The sequence below is a fragment of the Schistocerca gregaria genome, chromosome 1 (assembly GCF_023897955.1).
Source record: "Schistocerca gregaria isolate iqSchGreg1 chromosome 1, iqSchGreg1.2, whole genome shotgun sequence".
Taxonomy (NCBI): Eukaryota; Metazoa; Arthropoda; class Insecta; order Orthoptera; family Acrididae; genus Schistocerca; species Schistocerca gregaria.
In genome coordinates, this window is record NC_064920.1 from 639,869,324 (window position 1) to 639,886,553 (window position 17,230).

The 17,230-nt window shown below is 39.3% G+C and overlaps 1 protein-coding gene across 1 annotated transcript in view; it reads right to left on the reverse strand.

The window, feature by feature from the left end:
* Positions 1-13,336: 13,336 nt before the first annotated feature.
* Positions 13,337-17,230, reverse strand: part of LOC126360476 (E3 ubiquitin-protein ligase TRIM23-like) — a 61,499-nt gene continuing 57,605 nt past the window's right edge. The window contains exons 10-11 of the mRNA XM_050007713.1: positions 14,814-15,003; positions 13,337-13,613 (exon numbers count right to left, since the gene is read on the reverse strand). Of these exons, the coding sequence (XP_049863670.1) occupies positions 14,824-15,003 (180 nt within the window). The 3' untranslated portion in view covers positions 13,337-13,613; positions 14,814-14,823. The remainder of the gene's footprint in view (positions 13,614-14,813; positions 15,004-17,230) is intronic.

Sequence of the window (17,230 nt, forward strand, 5' to 3'; positions counted from 1 at the left end):
TGCGTGGTGGAATTGAAATATCCAGATCACCGACATGAATCGCATCGGACATTTGTGGGGCATAATCGAGAGGTCAGTTCGTGCACAAAATCCTGCACAGGCAACACTTTCCCAATTATGGACGGATGTGTTGGCAGCATGGCTCAATATTTCTGCAGGGGAATTCCAACGACTTGTTGAGTACATGCCACGTCGAGTTGCTACGTAACGCTGGGCGAAAGGAGATCCGATACGATATTAGCAGGAATCCCATAACTTTTGTCGCTCCGGTGTACAGTTATGTTCCACAACATTCATGAACACGATAATTTACCATTTTTTGTTATTGTTAAATGTACAGTGATAAAACTGTTGGATGAAAAGCAGCGCCAGCAGTCGCATCACCCAGATGTATTGGTTAATTTATTTATTTTCGTTGGGTACGTTATTGTTGCAACGCCTAGGTCAATTGTACTTTCCTACAGTGTCATTGAATGAGTTTTCTGCAGTCGAAGATAACGTGTGTACAGCGACGATTATGAAGATGTCATTTTGGAGGTTCTTTGAAAGCGCGGAAGATGGCACCAATATAGAAGAATTTGACGATGAAATCTATATTGAAGTTCCTGTCCCCATTAAATCAAAAGTGAGCGGCTGTTTAGCTACCTGTATTTAGATGTGTGTTTGAAAAAAAATTATAATTATACCGAAGCTTGTAGAAAATTTGTTCTTTTTTTTTTGCACGTGGAAAAGTATTTCGGTCCCTCAGATTCATGCTACACACTTCTCGTTGTACTTGCCAACGACCAGACAGCCATACTGAGATATGACATCACTATTGTTTAAAATTATTCAGTTACTATAAAAAAAGAATCTCACAAACTAGCCAAGTACTTTATTTGCAGTGGGCGTTTAAAATTACAGTGTTGTGAAGAAATGGGTATTTCACACTAAGGTTTTCGTTGAACGATTATTTACGATATTCGTATGGGCCTATTTCATCAACAATGCGTCGAACTGCTTCGTTCACCTTTTGGTAACCAATAGCCTTCAGAAATGATTGTTTACAGTTGACTTTCAGGATTTCGCAGTGCTCGTGCATCTGTCAGCGATGATCTTCAGGAAGATCGACTAAAATCGGTCGTTGTTCGAAAAGAATCATCGATTCTGTGAGCGCATTATTGAAGAGGAACAGCATTTGGGACCCTGAGACAGAAGCGTGCTTAGGCATATCGAAGACTGCAGTAAATTCGATTGTGCATGAACGTTTAGATGTAAACAGGGCTATTCCCGATTAATTCCGCACAATTAAATGCAAGTTCAAAAACATACTCGTGTCTGGTGGTGGTAAGGAATGATCAAAACATTCGACCGATGATGATGATGATGATGATGATGTTGGTTGCGAGGCGCTCAACATCGTGGTCATCAGCGTCTGTACAAGTACCAAATCTTTCCATTTCGAGACTCGGCACTTTCCGAATGATGATGAGGACAACACAAACACCCAGTCCTCAGGCGGAGAAAACACTCGACCCAGTCCGGAATCAAACCCAGGGCCCGTGATCCAGAGGCAGCAACGCTAGCCACTTCTTCTTCTTCTTCTTTTGTAGATCTCAGTGTGTTCTATATTGCTCGTTGAATTTATTCGGGCGGACGTCCGATGACACCCGTTCAGGTTATTTCGTTGATCCGTTCACTCAGTTTTTTATTACAGAGGGTAGCTAACACTCTCACCGAGCACATCCGGCTACCGTGCCGGCTTTTTTTATATCATTTTGTTCTGTATTGTTTGTTGAATTTGTTTGGGGCTGGCGTCCGATGACACCCATTAGGGTTCTTCGTTGTCACCAATGACTTCCTCATAAATAACCTGTTTGAGTTATCATTCCAGCGTCCACTACAGGTGTTGGGGCAGCAGGAACTTGGGTGTGATGTACTTGTTTGCTGCGGGCAGTGTGAAAAATAAGTCACTAATCAAATCTGCCAACTAGCTAAGGTGGCTCAGAAGAGTGATTTAGCACTGCCATCTATATTTCTTATGTGGCAACGATTCATTCACTGATGGCAAACCACGTGGTGGGCCGATCGATACTGAACATTGGAAGATTGAATGCTGAATGAACTGTAGACAAGTAGTCTCAGGGTTGTAGGCACAGTGTAGGCTGGAGCCCATGTGGAGCCATTGTATCGAAACCCAGTGTGGTAGGTACAGTAGCAGCATTGTTAACAAACATTCACTTGGCTGCATCATCTGTTAGGATGTGGATGGTGGAGTTATAGACAAGTGCAATGTGGTAGGTGCAGGACATGCAGATGAAGAAAATGGATCAAGACATTGCACAGTCTGATGTCTGCAAAACACTGGAAATGTCAGGAGAGCATTAGAAACACCATGCACATTCAACAAAATATGTCTGACGCCATGTTCAGGCAAGAGTGCAGCCACTTGCAATGCAGTAAGAGCAACACACGCAGCTGAGAAAGATAGATCGGAACATCGCACAGTCCAAGATGTGGGAAACACAAAAACGTCGGGAGTGCACTAGATACACAGTGCACACTCAACAAAGTTTTTGTTTGGTGCCACTCTTCAGGTATGGACTGACATTGTTCACTGTCGGTACATGACATTATTGCATCACATCCTCAACTTAAGGCACAGTCTGATGAGAAGCACTCGGTTGCATGGCGTTGCAGTATGACACATAAGAAGAAGTGGCAGGAAGATCACTGACTGTTCGCAGTAATTGCGACACTCGGGAGTCAGAAAATAACTGTACCGTTAATGCGTAGTTACTGGCGTGGTTGTACGGCGAAAGACGTGGTTGTGGTGGATCACCAATGTATTGCCATTTATTACTGAGTATTAGAGCTTACACAAAATGTGATGTGCACATTACAAGTCAGAGAACAGACCATTATAACAAAGAGTTCCACACAATACACTGCTGCTGGGAACCAGAGAGGTACTTTTCCCCATGTGGCAGTCGTGTTTTTAGTCAAGTCCTCACAGTTTCATTCTGGCCTGTGGAAGAAATTTTGGGTGAACATAAAATGAAAGTATTTTAAAATACATGTCTTTTGGGGCATAATTTGTTCGCTTCAGATGCCGGGAAAGAGGTGCCACTCATATCAGTGTGTTAGCTCACACACTTTGACATCATGGATGCTATAGGGAGCTAGGAGGATGCTATAGATTTGACTTCTGAGCCTGGAGTGTCCCTGCCGCACCATGACCAGGCAGCCCGAGATCTTAAGTAAGTGAATCAGGCCTGCAGATCACCAAAGGTTTCACATGCCTGCTTTAGTCAATGAACCTCTCCGGTGGTGTCCGCACATAATCATGGAGGCATACTAAATTTGTGGATAACTTAAAACTGTAAATTTACAAATGGAAATTGATTGCTACCCATTATGGCGACGTAACAGACTTTTTTTCCAAATTATTATTAGCTTGTAATAGATCCTGCATCTTTTCTGGTGGAGGCTTGTTTCCTGCTCTTGTTGGCCAACGAGTTCAAGAAAATCTTCATATTAAATACGCCTTTTGGCTTTTAGCAGCATAACAGGGTAATCTTTGGGGTCACAAGCGCATCTGCTGTTTTTCAACGGCCTTAGAACAGTTGACATCAGATATTCCTCAACACGTAAATTATATTGATGGCATCCTGGTTACTTGTTGCACAAATGAGGACCATCTATGCAATTTGTGTCGGGTTTTCACAGCTGTGTCTAAAAAGGGTCTTACATGCAATTCTCCTTATGTTCATTTTTTCACCTTCCATCACTTACCTAGGCTATGTGATTAGTATAGAGGGTTTACACCCTTTGTAAAGAGGGGTTCTACCCCATACAGCACTATGTTAAGGTGATCAAAAACATGCTGGTGCCAAAATCAGTGGAGGGCCACCATGTGTTTCTCAGCAAGGTTACGCATTATGCCCAGTTTATTCCTTAGGCATCTCTCATTACTTATCCTTTGAATAAGTTGTGTCACAAGGACCTTTCTTTTCAATTGTCCACAGCTTGTCAGCAAGTGTCTCACACTTTCAAAAATGCCTACATTAGGATTCAGACCCTTGTGGAATGATGCAACAAACCTGTCCCATAAGCAACAAACCTGTCCCATTAGTGTTCATGGCCAAGGTTCACTAACAATATACACAAATTGAAAAGAAAGTGCTGGTTATTACTTTTGAAGCACATAAATTCCACATTTTCCCTTACGGCAATAAGTTGCACTTAGTTACCTACCTGACTGCCACAGCAAGCAGCTCATTGTCTGCATTGCTGGGTCTTGCACTTAACAAATTACTAATACTCCACACAGTATCACTCAGGTCATAAATTTTCTAGTCCAGGTGCTCTCTCCAGATTGCCTACAGGTCCTTATATAGAATCTGACAAACAGAAAACAAGCAGCTTTCAGACTGAGTAGTAGTTGGAAGGATGTCCCAGCAATGTCCTGATGGGATGTGCTATTGCATCATGTTTTCCAGCGTGTCTACACTGGATGGCCCTGTCAAAAGTGACGAATGTCCACTGTTTCTCTGTATGACACTACCTGCTCCAGATTTGTTAAGACATCCAGATACTGACTCAGGATGACAGCTGCACAATGGTAGTGCTTGCAGCTCTACAGCAATGAGTGCTGCAGCTGTTCCACATGTCTCACCACGTTGGAACCTCATACAAGAAACAGCTCACTCGCAAATATGTGTAGTGGCACTTTCAATACATAGACCAAAATGACAAAGGCTATAAGGTCAGCCATGCCCAAATTGACTCAAAATGCTTTCCTAGCCTCTTATAGGGTGGCAGGTATCAACGGCCACAGGCTGGGAGCAGCCAGTTCCGGCTTCTTCACCTCTCCCTCAGGCCAGGGCATTGGCACCTCTAGGTGTGTGGTTAAAAATACAGGCACAATGCATAATTACTAAACAACTTTGCTCATAACTCACTGTATGGAGAATAAAACAGAACTAAGAGCAATAGACTTGGAAAAGTATGCACATAGTGACACCTATGGGCACCAAAGATACTATATGGTTGTAAAATTTGAATCGCAACAAGCACCCACAATTTTTACAGGCAGTTATATATTAAGAATTGTGGCATTAAGTCTGTGGCTCTAGGGTTGAATTCCAAGTCCTTCAAAGCATTTCACAGTCTTTGGTCCAGGAGGGGCCTTCATCAGTACATCTGCAATCGTATCTTCTGTTGTCTAATATTTCAGTTTCAATGGATACTCTTGTAGACCTTGATGTATGAGGTGATATTTTATCTGAACATAGGTTATGTGCTAACTTTCCAGCTTCCCTAAATCCAGTGCCTTCATTGAAGTTGACAGGTGAATAATTCCTTTGTTGCTTTGGCAAGTTCTCTGTTTGTGTGAACACCACAAAATTGCTGATCTGGATAAGGTGAAGTTGTAGTCTGCATATAGCTTCCTATCCATATCAGAGCTTTGCCAGTCAACATCGGTGAGACCAAAGATCCCTTCCTTATCTTGATGCAGATAAGCTTCTTGTCGATGATTCTTTTCAGGTATCAAGGATTCACTTAGTGAACAAAATTATGACTGTTAATGTACTGGCTTAACATAATCATTGCATAGTATATGCCAAGTTGTATATACATGGTGACATACATCAATACTCCATCTAATTCTCTGAATGGATAATGAGTGTCATCTTCTGAACTCATGGCTGTTGCATCCAACTTGTGCACAGTTGCCATTGTAGTCCTTACTGGCTTGCAGTGATCCATTCTGAGTCAGTGTAAAACTTCTCTGATATAATCACTTTGAAATTATGCAATTTTGTTGACAGATTGATTTACCTCAAGCCCAGATAGCATCTTATAGCACCAAGATCCTAGACATCAAATCTGGCAGATAGCGCATCCTTGGTTTGTTTTGTCCTTTCTGGGTCTCTTGAAGCAATTACTAAGTCATCTACATGAAAGAGAGGGAAAACTGGACGTTCTCCTACATTGTCTACAAAGCTGCATGGATCTAAATTTGAGCGTTGCAGTCCAGTTGATGTTAGGGATGCATTCAACTTGTCATCCCACTACGAACCAACTTGGTGCAGCTCATAAATGGATTTTGCAAGCTTACACACTTTGTCACCAGATTTCAGTGTTTGACACTGTGAGACACGAAAGTCCAATTTGACAGAAAGAGCCATGAGTAGCCTAAATGATTCAATTCTTGTGACTGGAGAGGATGTTTCCACAAAGTCAACTCAAGGCTGTTGGTTGAATCCTTGTTCGACTGTTTTTACTTTTCTCCTCGGCAAAGATCCAATATATCTGTATTTATTCCTGAAAACAGCCATACAGTTAATTATTCTTTTATTTGTGGCCTGTCTACTATGTCCCAAATACCATTCCCCACACGTGAACTGATTTCATCATATATATTCTTGACTCGCTCTTGATGATCTGAACCACTTAGTTTCCTCTTGGGAAAAAAAAGAAAAAAACCAACCACCCATTTTTTTTTTTTCATCTTCTTGTTACAAAAGCTGCATTTGTACATAGATTTTGCTTTTTGTTCTGATTTTTTGTTCCAATTTCTCACAGTCACTCACTGTACTTTTCACTTGCTCATGAAACGTCTGCCCGATTTAACAAACATAGCTGCACTTGTAGTTTTACTGTCTTTACGACTACTTGTGTTGTGTTTTTCCAAGATTTTTACTTTTAGTATCTCTGGTAGATTGTCACAAGATCCAACAGCAAATCTAAAACTGTCATAACTATCTGGAAGACTGTAGAACAGCATTACTGACAGTAATCACCCTTTAAATCAACACCCACAGCTTGTACTACAAGAGGGCCTGCTTAGGATCTGAGTATAGTGACGTTATGCCTGATGCTGTTAAATTCTTCTTCAGCAGACTGTGATACCATTTGGCTAAATGATTGGATCCTGCATTGCCTGTGAGTGGTTTTGACCATCGTAACTCAAACTGTTTTTTATGATTGTTTTCATTTGCAGTCATGGATAATTCGCAGGATCAGTAACTTCTATGAATCATGTATCATTTATTCTGTATTGTATTAAGCGAGTATTAATAAATGATTTTCGTGCTCTAAACTGAGGACTAAAACTCACTGCATACGCAGACATTTGTTGACAAAAAAGCAGTCTTGTAACGATTAATCTTATATCGCAGATGTGACTGAAAGTTGTGGTATATTCTTCCCTACAACATCGCCATGAAACAACATGTTTTCAAAGATTTCAGTGATCCCTTTATTTATGAACATGACTGCATGCACGACATTACATGACATAAAGCAGCATAATATGTATGAAGTTTCCCTATCATGAACTACTGAACCAATAGATTTGAAGCAGAGGCATAACTATATAGTGTCAGTCTCAACATTTGATTACATTTTTTTCATAGCGGGTACCATTAAAAATAAAACAAAATAAAAAAGGTGGGATTTTCCACTTTTGACATATTAATTTTGTTTGTTCATGATTAGTTTCAGCCTTCTAGGCTAACCTCAAGTGAATTTATGTCAAACCAACAAGGCAGCATTTGTGAACCAAAACGAATGGAAAATATCAAATTTAAAGATTCTGCCATTCCAATATCAAGGCATAGTTTTCTAATGCAGAACCATAAAATCACTTGTGAATGGGTTTGAAGGTTTCAACTACTGTATTTACTCTAATCTAAGCAGTACTCGAATCTAAGCCGCACCTGAAAAATGAGACTTGCAATCGAATCAAAGCCGCACCTGAAAATTGAGACTCGAAATTCAAGGGGAGAGAAAAGATTTACGCCGCACTCCCAAATCGAAACAAAGTCGGTCTATTGTAACGTGAGACACAATTTCGGTCAAATGAGTGACGATACAGCTACAGTAGTTTGGTTCGAGACATAAGCTTAGCAGTTAAGCTTTACCAGGTAGCCATTGCTGTGTGTCAGGCGCTCCGTCCGTGTTTATACGGGTACCCTTCCTTTTTCACGTGCTTCGTCTGGTTTGAATTGATTGCTTATTTATCTTTGATCTGTTAGGTGCCGTTCTCTTTGTTATAGGTGTTTACTTCACTCTAAGCTGAAGATGCATTACTGTACTGTGTCATGCATTGTTTGTGACATTCTGATAATGAGTGTTTACGGCCTGTCACCGATCGTGGCATAAAAGAGGAATCGTTTCATTTGCGAAACAATGGCAAGAGACTGCTACTTGTTGTTACTTACACTGCTGCTTTCTTTGATAATGATCAACGAGAACCAAATAATAGGCTGCGTATGATAGAAGATGTTCTGAAGGAGAGTTTAGTGAAAAATTTTCTCCGTTTTAAAATCTTTGCAGACTCCTCTTTAGTACATTACATTCTGCACAGAAATTAGAGTCATCTTAGAATTAAAAATCTAGTCAATTGCCGTGCTTCATTTCTGACTGTTCCACTATTACGCATAAGAATAATACGAATATAAACATGACATGGTATGTATATTCTTCCGCGTTTGCTGTTGTCTCACTCTAATTTCTTAGTTTATTAGGCAGACAGAATTTAAATGAGACAGAAGCAAACACGAAAGAATACATGGCAAAATGTCTACACTCGTATTATTCTTATGGTTAAGAGAATACTGCATGTGAATCACAATTCATAAAAGTTCCTATTAGCAACCATCTCTTCTCACAGGTAGGAAAAAATTCAGAACGTAGAGTTGGCCATATTGACAAACATCCCTTACAGTCTTGCCCGTCGGATTTTCATAGTACGTTGAAACGCTGCAACATTCGAAGATGAACAATACGGATAATGTATGAAAAGGCAGTGGTCGAAACTCGGGGCGGAGGAAAAAAAGCTCGTCTTCCACCTTTTTTTTAAAATTTATTTACTGACACAGAGGTTTTGGCGCCAGTATTTATCTTTGTGCCTGCAAAGCATGCCTGTGTAGTGCTACATATATTCGATGGCAGAAGTTTGTTGTGGCGGCACCTACCAACATTTTTCAGAACTTCCGCTTACTTTTCACTCGACTCTAAGCCGCAGGTGGGTTTTTGGATTACAAAAACCAGAAAAAAAGTGTGGCTTAGATTCGAGTAACTATGGTAGTCTTGAACTAATAAAATACAGCAAAACTGGAAAATGCCATCTTTTAATTCGATTATACGTTTGTCTCGACTTGGTAGTGGATTAAGTGAACTCCAAAAACACCCATAAAGTCCAAGCTCATGAAATGAATTGCAATAGAATGAGAAACGTTTATCATAATATGTATTGTTTAAGTCATTACATTATCCCTCTGTCTGGCTTCCTTATTTATTACTAGCAAATTCAGCAATGCTTTCCAGTTGCTACATATATATTTGGGAATTCGATATACACTAATGGAAATGGAAAAAAGAACACATTGACACCGGTGTGTCAGACCCACCATACTTGCTCCGGACACTGCGAGAGGGCTGTACAAGCAATGATCACACGCACGGCACAGCGGACACACCAGGAACCGCGGTGTTGGCCGTTGAATGGCGCTAGCTGCGCAGCATTTGTGCACCGCCGCCGTCAGTGTCAGCCAGTTTGCCGTGGCATACGGAGCTCCATCGCAGTCTTTAACACTGGTAGCATGCCACGACAGTGTGGACGTGAACCGTATGTGCAGTTCAGACTTTGAGCGAGGGCGTATAGTGGGCATGCGGGAGGCCGGGTGGACGTACCGCCGAATTGCTCAACACGTGGGGCGTGAGGTCTGCACAGTACATCGATGTTGTCGCCAGTGGTCGGCGGAAGGTGCACGTGCCCGTCGACCTGGGACCGGACCGCAGCGACGCACGGATGCACGCCAAGACCGCAGGATCCTACGCAGTGCCGTAGGGGACCGCATCGCCACTTCCCAGCAAATTAGGGACACTGTTGCTCCTGGGGTATCAGCGAGGACTATTCGCAACCGTCTCCATGAAGCTGGGCTAAGGTCCCGCACACCATTAGGCCATCTTCCACTCATGCCCCAACATCGTGCAGCCCGCCTCCAGTGGTGTCGCGACAGGCGTGAATGGAGGGACGAATGGAGACATGTCGTCTTCAGCGATGAGAGTCGCTTCTGCCTTGGTGCCAATGATGGTCGTATGCGTGTTTGGCGCCGTGCAGGTGAGCGTCACAATCAGGACTGCATACGACCGAGGCAAACAGGGCCAACACCCGGCATCATGGTGTGGGGAGCGATCTCCTACACTGGCCGTACACCTCTGGTGATCGTCGAGGGGACACTGAATAGTGCATGGTACATCGAAACCGTCATCGAACCCATCTTTTTACCATTCCTAGACCGGCAAGGGAACTTGCTGTTCCAACAGGACAATGCACGTCCGCATGTATCCCGTGCCACCCAACGTGCTCTAGAAGGTGTAAGTCAACTACCCTGGCCAGCAAGATCTACGGATCTGTCCCCCATTAAGAATGTTTGGGACTGGATGAAGCGTCGTCTCACACGCTCTGCACGTCCAGCACGAACGCTGGTCCAACTGAGGCGCCAGGTGGAAATGGCATGGCAAGCCGTTCCACAGGACTACATCCAGCATCTCTACGATCGTCTCCATGGGAGAATAGCAGCCTGCATTGCTGCGAAAGGTGGATATACATTGTACTAGTGCTGACATTGTGCATGCTCTGTTGCCTGTGTCTATGTGCCTGTGGTTCTGTCAGTGTGATCATGTGATGTATCTGACCCCAGGAATATGTCAATAAAGTTTCCCCTTCCTGGGACAATGAATTCACGGTGTTCTTATTTCAATTTCCAGGAGTGTATATTACATCCTAATCTGTGATATTTCAGGACAAAATTTCAACTCCTCATTGTGACTTCGTCAACTTTGATAGTATGGCACTCGATATTATTATTAACTGTACAGAATACGAATGAAAAAGACTCCTTTTTTATTTATTATTATTTTTAAGTTTTTTAAGAAATAACATAATACAATTACAAAAGTTCAGAATATACAGCATTTTTATTCTTTTTTTTCCTGGGTACTATGTGATAGGAGTATGACTGATTGTCTGGACTTGCAGTTTGTGAATGGGCACCATACAACATACCATGAAAAAAATAATGATTGTACATGAGTTCCAACATATTTGAATGTCTGAGTTTGAGCTTTGTTTACTGTTATTGCAAATGAAATCGTGATTGGAAATTGAAGTTGATTCAAATTTATGACTAGATCAGTTGGGATTGCTGATATTGGAGGTAAGAGATCGACCTCTCCAGCTGCTAAACCTGTGAGGATAGTTGCTTCTGCACATGGGTACTACCGAAAAGTTTCGGAGGTTTGAGATGATGTAGTAGTATTACAACAATGCCAACTTTAAGCCTCAAACTGTGTGGTGGAAAGCCATTTTGATTCAGTGAATTAAGAAATCCTTGTGGATATTGAATTGCATCTTCAGTGGTGATTACAGTACCAACTGATTGGTATTGTTTATGATCACCTATTTTTTTTTAATAATATAGTTTATTTCAGATGCATTACAAAATTTTGGACAGTTCAGTTTGTATAGATGTATTCTAATCATAAGCCAATAAGCCACAAACACAGCTTTAGTAATACGCAGGTTGTCAGTTAAAACAGACTGTGGGGCAAAAAGCAAAACAGCACAAAGTTGTGTACAGAATTATTGTTTAATATTATATAGACAGAGAAATAATATGTATAGGAGGAACTGTCTGTTTAATGGTTTATATGCCCTGCCATTAGAATTAAAAGCAATGGCAAATTACAGTTCCTCTGACCATGTGCCATTTGTTCCTTTTATTTTACAGGCCGTGTGACTGATGCAGTGTACTGTAAGCAGGAGAATAGTCTGGCATTAATGTCGGGAACAAGCCAAGATGTTTTGTGTGTGGCCAAGCAGATGGAAATGGTTGAGAGGCATCACAGCTATGACAAAAGAATCCTCACAGACAGCAACCACATCACACATTTCAAGGAATTTTTTGAGCTTTATATGATCGTGGGTCCATTCAGACATACAAATGTGCAGAGAGGTAGCAGACTGTGCATACACTGGATTTCGAGGACCAGGTTCTAGGTGATACTGAGATGAACACTTGAACAACTTCAGGAAAGTTTCCTGCCAACATGACGTGTGCTAAAGTACGATATTATGTGTATCCTACATGACAACTGCTATCATCCCTATCACCTGAAATCCCATGGATGCCACTTTGAACACTTGTTACCTGGATGTGATTCAGTTCTGTACTGTGTTCTGGGATGATTTGTTGTAACTGCTTGCACACCATCCATTTCTGGACACATGCTAAAAGGACCTTTTTTCCTCCATTTCCGATAAGGAATCCATCCCTGCAGTTTGTCCACTTTATTACTGTTCTTCCTGCATATTAGTATAAATATACATATACTGGCACCAAAATAAAATATATCCAATAAATGTGCATCTTCCAAATACTACATGTATTTGAACAGATGGTTTGATGTTTTTAAAGTCCACAGGTGAAACACAATACTTCACTGATGACAATATTAAAATGATGCAGCATATGGAGTCTAGTTGGAAGGTGGCAACTTGATTCATACATGTGATGCAGATGAACTATAATCTTGGTAAATTGAAACATATGTTAATGTTTTAAGAGTACAAGCCTAAACACACCATGGACTAATCTGCAACCTTAATTTTCACACACAATGCACCCATCTAATGACAAAAATTCTTCCACTGCACCTCAAAACAGAAAAGTAACATGAATGTTATGAGGTATGAAAAAACATCTCTTTTACAGTCTCTGTCCCAACATATGGTAACTCTCACTGAGCCATGAAATTCTAACTGTTTCCAGTTAAAAAAAAAATATTGTGATACAGATGAGCTATACTCTTGTTAATTGAGACATATGTTAATGTTTTTAGAGTACAAGCCTAACAGACCATGGACTATGCTGGAATTTTAATTTTCACACAAATGTACACATCTAACGACAAAAGTTTCTTCCACTGCACCTCAAAACAGAAAAGTAACACGAATGTTATGAAATAAAAAAAAAAGAAAAAAAAATACATCTTTCTTATAGTCTCTTGCTCAAAAATATTTTATGTAAATTCTCACTAAGACATGGAATCAAAATTGTTGGCAGTTACACAAATTATGATTGTCTAGTTAGCAATGAATTATAAATTCTTGGACTGCAAATTTATTTCTAAGACACTCTTATTTTTTAAGAGAGCAAGAAAGAAGAAGTTTACACTCCTGAAATCCCTTTTTTGTATCAAATTCTGTTTTACAAAAAATTTCTAAACAATTATATAGATACACTTGAGGATGTCTGGCAAAATAAAGAACTTGCAAGGAGACTGTCTAAATACAGTTTTATTATTTTTACAAATACACCAAATTCTAGCACACATTGAATGAGTATTTTTTGACACAAACATTCCACTATTCTGAAAAATTTATAGGATCACATTCTATACGCTGAACACATGAACTACCTCGAAACATGCATACAACACAACTTTAACACATAATATCACAAATGTTCACAAACTTGTAATAGCAAACCATGGAATATCCTCAAATTAGATGTTCCATGTCCCCCAGTCTATATGCTGATGTTTCCGTAAAGGATCTGAAACAAATATTTCTACTAGATTTCATGCGAATGTGCACATATTTATGTTTTATAATGATACATTTATTACATTTTTTGAAGCAACTGGATGAACTAACAACAAAAAAGTATGGTTTTCAGAAAATGGTGGTTCAAATGGCTCTGTGCACTATGGGACTTAACTGCTCAGGTCATCAGTCCCCTAGAACTTAGAACTACTTAAACCTAACTAACTGAAGGACATCACACACATCCATACCCGAGGCAGGATTCGAACCTGCGACCGTGGCGGTTGCTCGGTTCCAGACTGTAGCGCCTAGAATCGCTCTGCCACTTTGGCCAGCTTCAGAAAATGTCTCAGCAGTATTGTAAAAATACCTGAATGCAATGACTGAATGCAAATGCAATATTATGTAAGCAAACTGTCTACAATGTAAGATAATAAGGCCATGACCCAAAAAAATTGTGAATTCAGATTTTAAGGACACATCTAGAGAACTTTTGAAATGTATGTAATAGCACCACTATGTCTCATTGTGTTCTGAATTACTTCATAAATTTTATGTTAGCATATTCACACCCACAGAAAAAAATGAACGTGTATTTCCTAGTATAATCAATAGTGGTAATGATGATGGTGCTATGAAAAGAGCGGACAGAAACCAAATCATGACATGAAATAGCCAGAATGATATGGTGTACACTGTCTTATAGACCACTGACAATGAACTTAAAAAAAGTACATTGAAAACATTTTACAATGAGAAAGATTTCTGTACACAGAACAGAACAGAGTATGTCACATGTGGTTAAAAAAACAGACAGTATTTACAGTGGTACTAAAACAAACAAAGTTCTTGAAAAACCAATTATGTGTAAACATTTAACTTCTTAACTTAATGTCTCCATTCCGTGTGAACTACTTTTTTTACCAAAGAAGTGACCCAGCACTAACTTCAAGAATCCAAGAGACTGTTTCAACTTGGCTTATGTCCTGAGCTAAATTACAAAAAGTTTCACACTGAATAAAGTAATTAAAAGAAGATAAAGACATATGTACATGTTGTCCAACATTTAAAAAGTTTGAGCTATATCAAGAGATAGCATTTATTACTACAGTTTCTAGTATTTTTGCAGAAAATGAGACATTATTTCTCTCTTTCATCATTAGAATTTCATAAGAAATAAAAATTAAATGGATAAAAACTCAATACTTACTGGGATACAGTCAGTTGACATCAAGAACACTAGAGGCCACTAGCTGGCGTGACAGCCATTCCAGTCCATCATGCAGCCCTGTACCACTCTGTGCATCACATGCTTGGATATGCCAAGAACGTGTACAGCATAGCTTGGACAGTCCCAACTGCTCTGTCAGCTGTTCCACAGAAAGGCAGCCCTCTAGGTCCTGAAAAAAAAAAAAAAAAAAAAAAAAAAAAAAAAAAAAAAAAAAAAAAAAAAAAAAACCAGAGGAGGCATAATGAAAATTACTAACCAAAACAGTAAAAACACAGCACATACTTTATCATGAGAAAATGATTAAAAGAAAGCAACAGGACAGGGTAGAATATGCAGTAGCTGAACCAAAACAAGAAGTTACACTGACCACTTTGCATGAAACAAAGAAGCAAGAAAGCAGTCAGAAATAACAATAAGCCAACATTTGAGGTTCAAATTTTATAGTGTCTTGTACCAATAATTATCACATTTAAATCAATGAATAAAAGATGAGACATAAACCTCAAAGAAATCATGGGTGGAAAACAAAAATGAGAAGGCAAGAGAGTAAAAAAGAAATGGAAATTGTCAATAGAAAGGAAGTCAATAACAATGAATTTTAAATAGCAATGGAAGACAGATTAAAGTTTACTATCCTTTCAATGATGTGTCACTAAAGGCAAAGCACAAAACTCAGATGTGTTAATGCACATAAAACCAATTAGGTAGCAAAACTGCAATGAATAGATGAAGCAGTGTTATTCTTTGGATATTGAAAACAATGGTATGGGAGGGTGAAGGCAATAACCTTGGTTATTTACAAAACACACTCAATAACAGAATATTAAATGCTGCTGTTTCCTGCTTTATTACACACAATAATTATGTAATGCCAGAGACGGTGTAGAGTATTAGAGTATGTGATATGGCACATCTAATAGCTGTATTGTTGGTAAATATATTAAAACTTAAACAAAAAGTGTGTACATGTAAAAGAGAGACTTCCATGGCATAGTAGCATAGGAAAGCAGAAAAATACAAGTAGTATAACTACGGAATAATATAACTTCTGCCAACTCTTTTCTCTCTCTTCAGAAAAAGGTTTTCAGGTTCTCAAATCTGGTGTTTTTGTTACCTTTCACTTGTATCTGTGCTGCTTGCCAACTCATACATAGAAGTTTTTGTACATTTATTTGAACCCAGTTTCAATCAGAAGATTCTTCTCTTTATCAGTGTTTCATAATTTTTACTTTTATTTTTTCTTCTGTGACTCCGCTGTTTACAGTCCTTGTTACTTACTCCATTTACCTGTTGCATATATCTGAGTACTTTTACACACAAACCACAGTACAGGGCGAGGCAAAAAACTGGATACAACTCTATAAAAGTTGAACAGTGTGGGGAATCATAATGGTGCACTGTATGGGGTATCTGTAGGTGGGGGCACAACACAGAAGAGTTTCTAAATTGCCTAGAGGACTTGCTGGAGGGGACAGCAACGTACAAAAAACACTTTTGCTTGTTAGAGACATCAACATAGACTCATTAAATAATAGTGTTTACTATTTGCGCTATATGGCTGTATTACAGTGTTATAACTTTAAACAAATGAACTCAGAACGTACAAGAGTCACTGCAAATACAAACACATGTATTGACCATGTTCTCACAAATGTAGGAAAAGAGAAAGTAAATGTAAACACCTTAGAAAACTACATTTGTGATCACAGAGCCCTTACTGTGGAAACTGATGAAGGGAACATAGATGTAACTGAAAGTGATACAGTTATATGTAAAAGAAAATTTAATTATTCTAAACTTAAGAGGGCACTAGGAAATGGAAAATGGGAACCTGTGTACAATGAAACTGAAGTGAATGAAAAATGGGAATATTTCTATAAGTTATTCAGTAACACTTTAAATGAAACCTGTCCTTTAGTTAAAAAAGTAAATAAAGCTGTAAACCATAAAGCCGAGAATCTCCCTTCTGAAATTATTGAACTGAGGGAGAAAATGAAAGATTGCTATATACTTTTTAGAGATATTAAACTACAATATTTCTCAACAAAATATAAACTGCTCAGAAAAACATACAAGAGTCCGTGACTAACCTAAAAGCACAGAAATATACCTCTGAAATAAGGAACTCTAGCTGTATCAGTAAAACTGCCTGGAAAATAATGCATAAAGAAAGTGGGAAACAGAATTCCTATGAACACAGCAACATAACATTAAAAGAAAACGGTGAAGAAATAAATGAGCCAAAAGAAGTGTGTGAGCAATTTATACATAAGTTCAGTACAGTTGGTACAAATGAAGTTCATGCCAAGCAACAAAATTTTAGTCTTGGAAAATCTAGTCAGTCCTTTTATATCCACAGCATTGCTGAGAGGGACATCCTAGCAATCATATCAGTA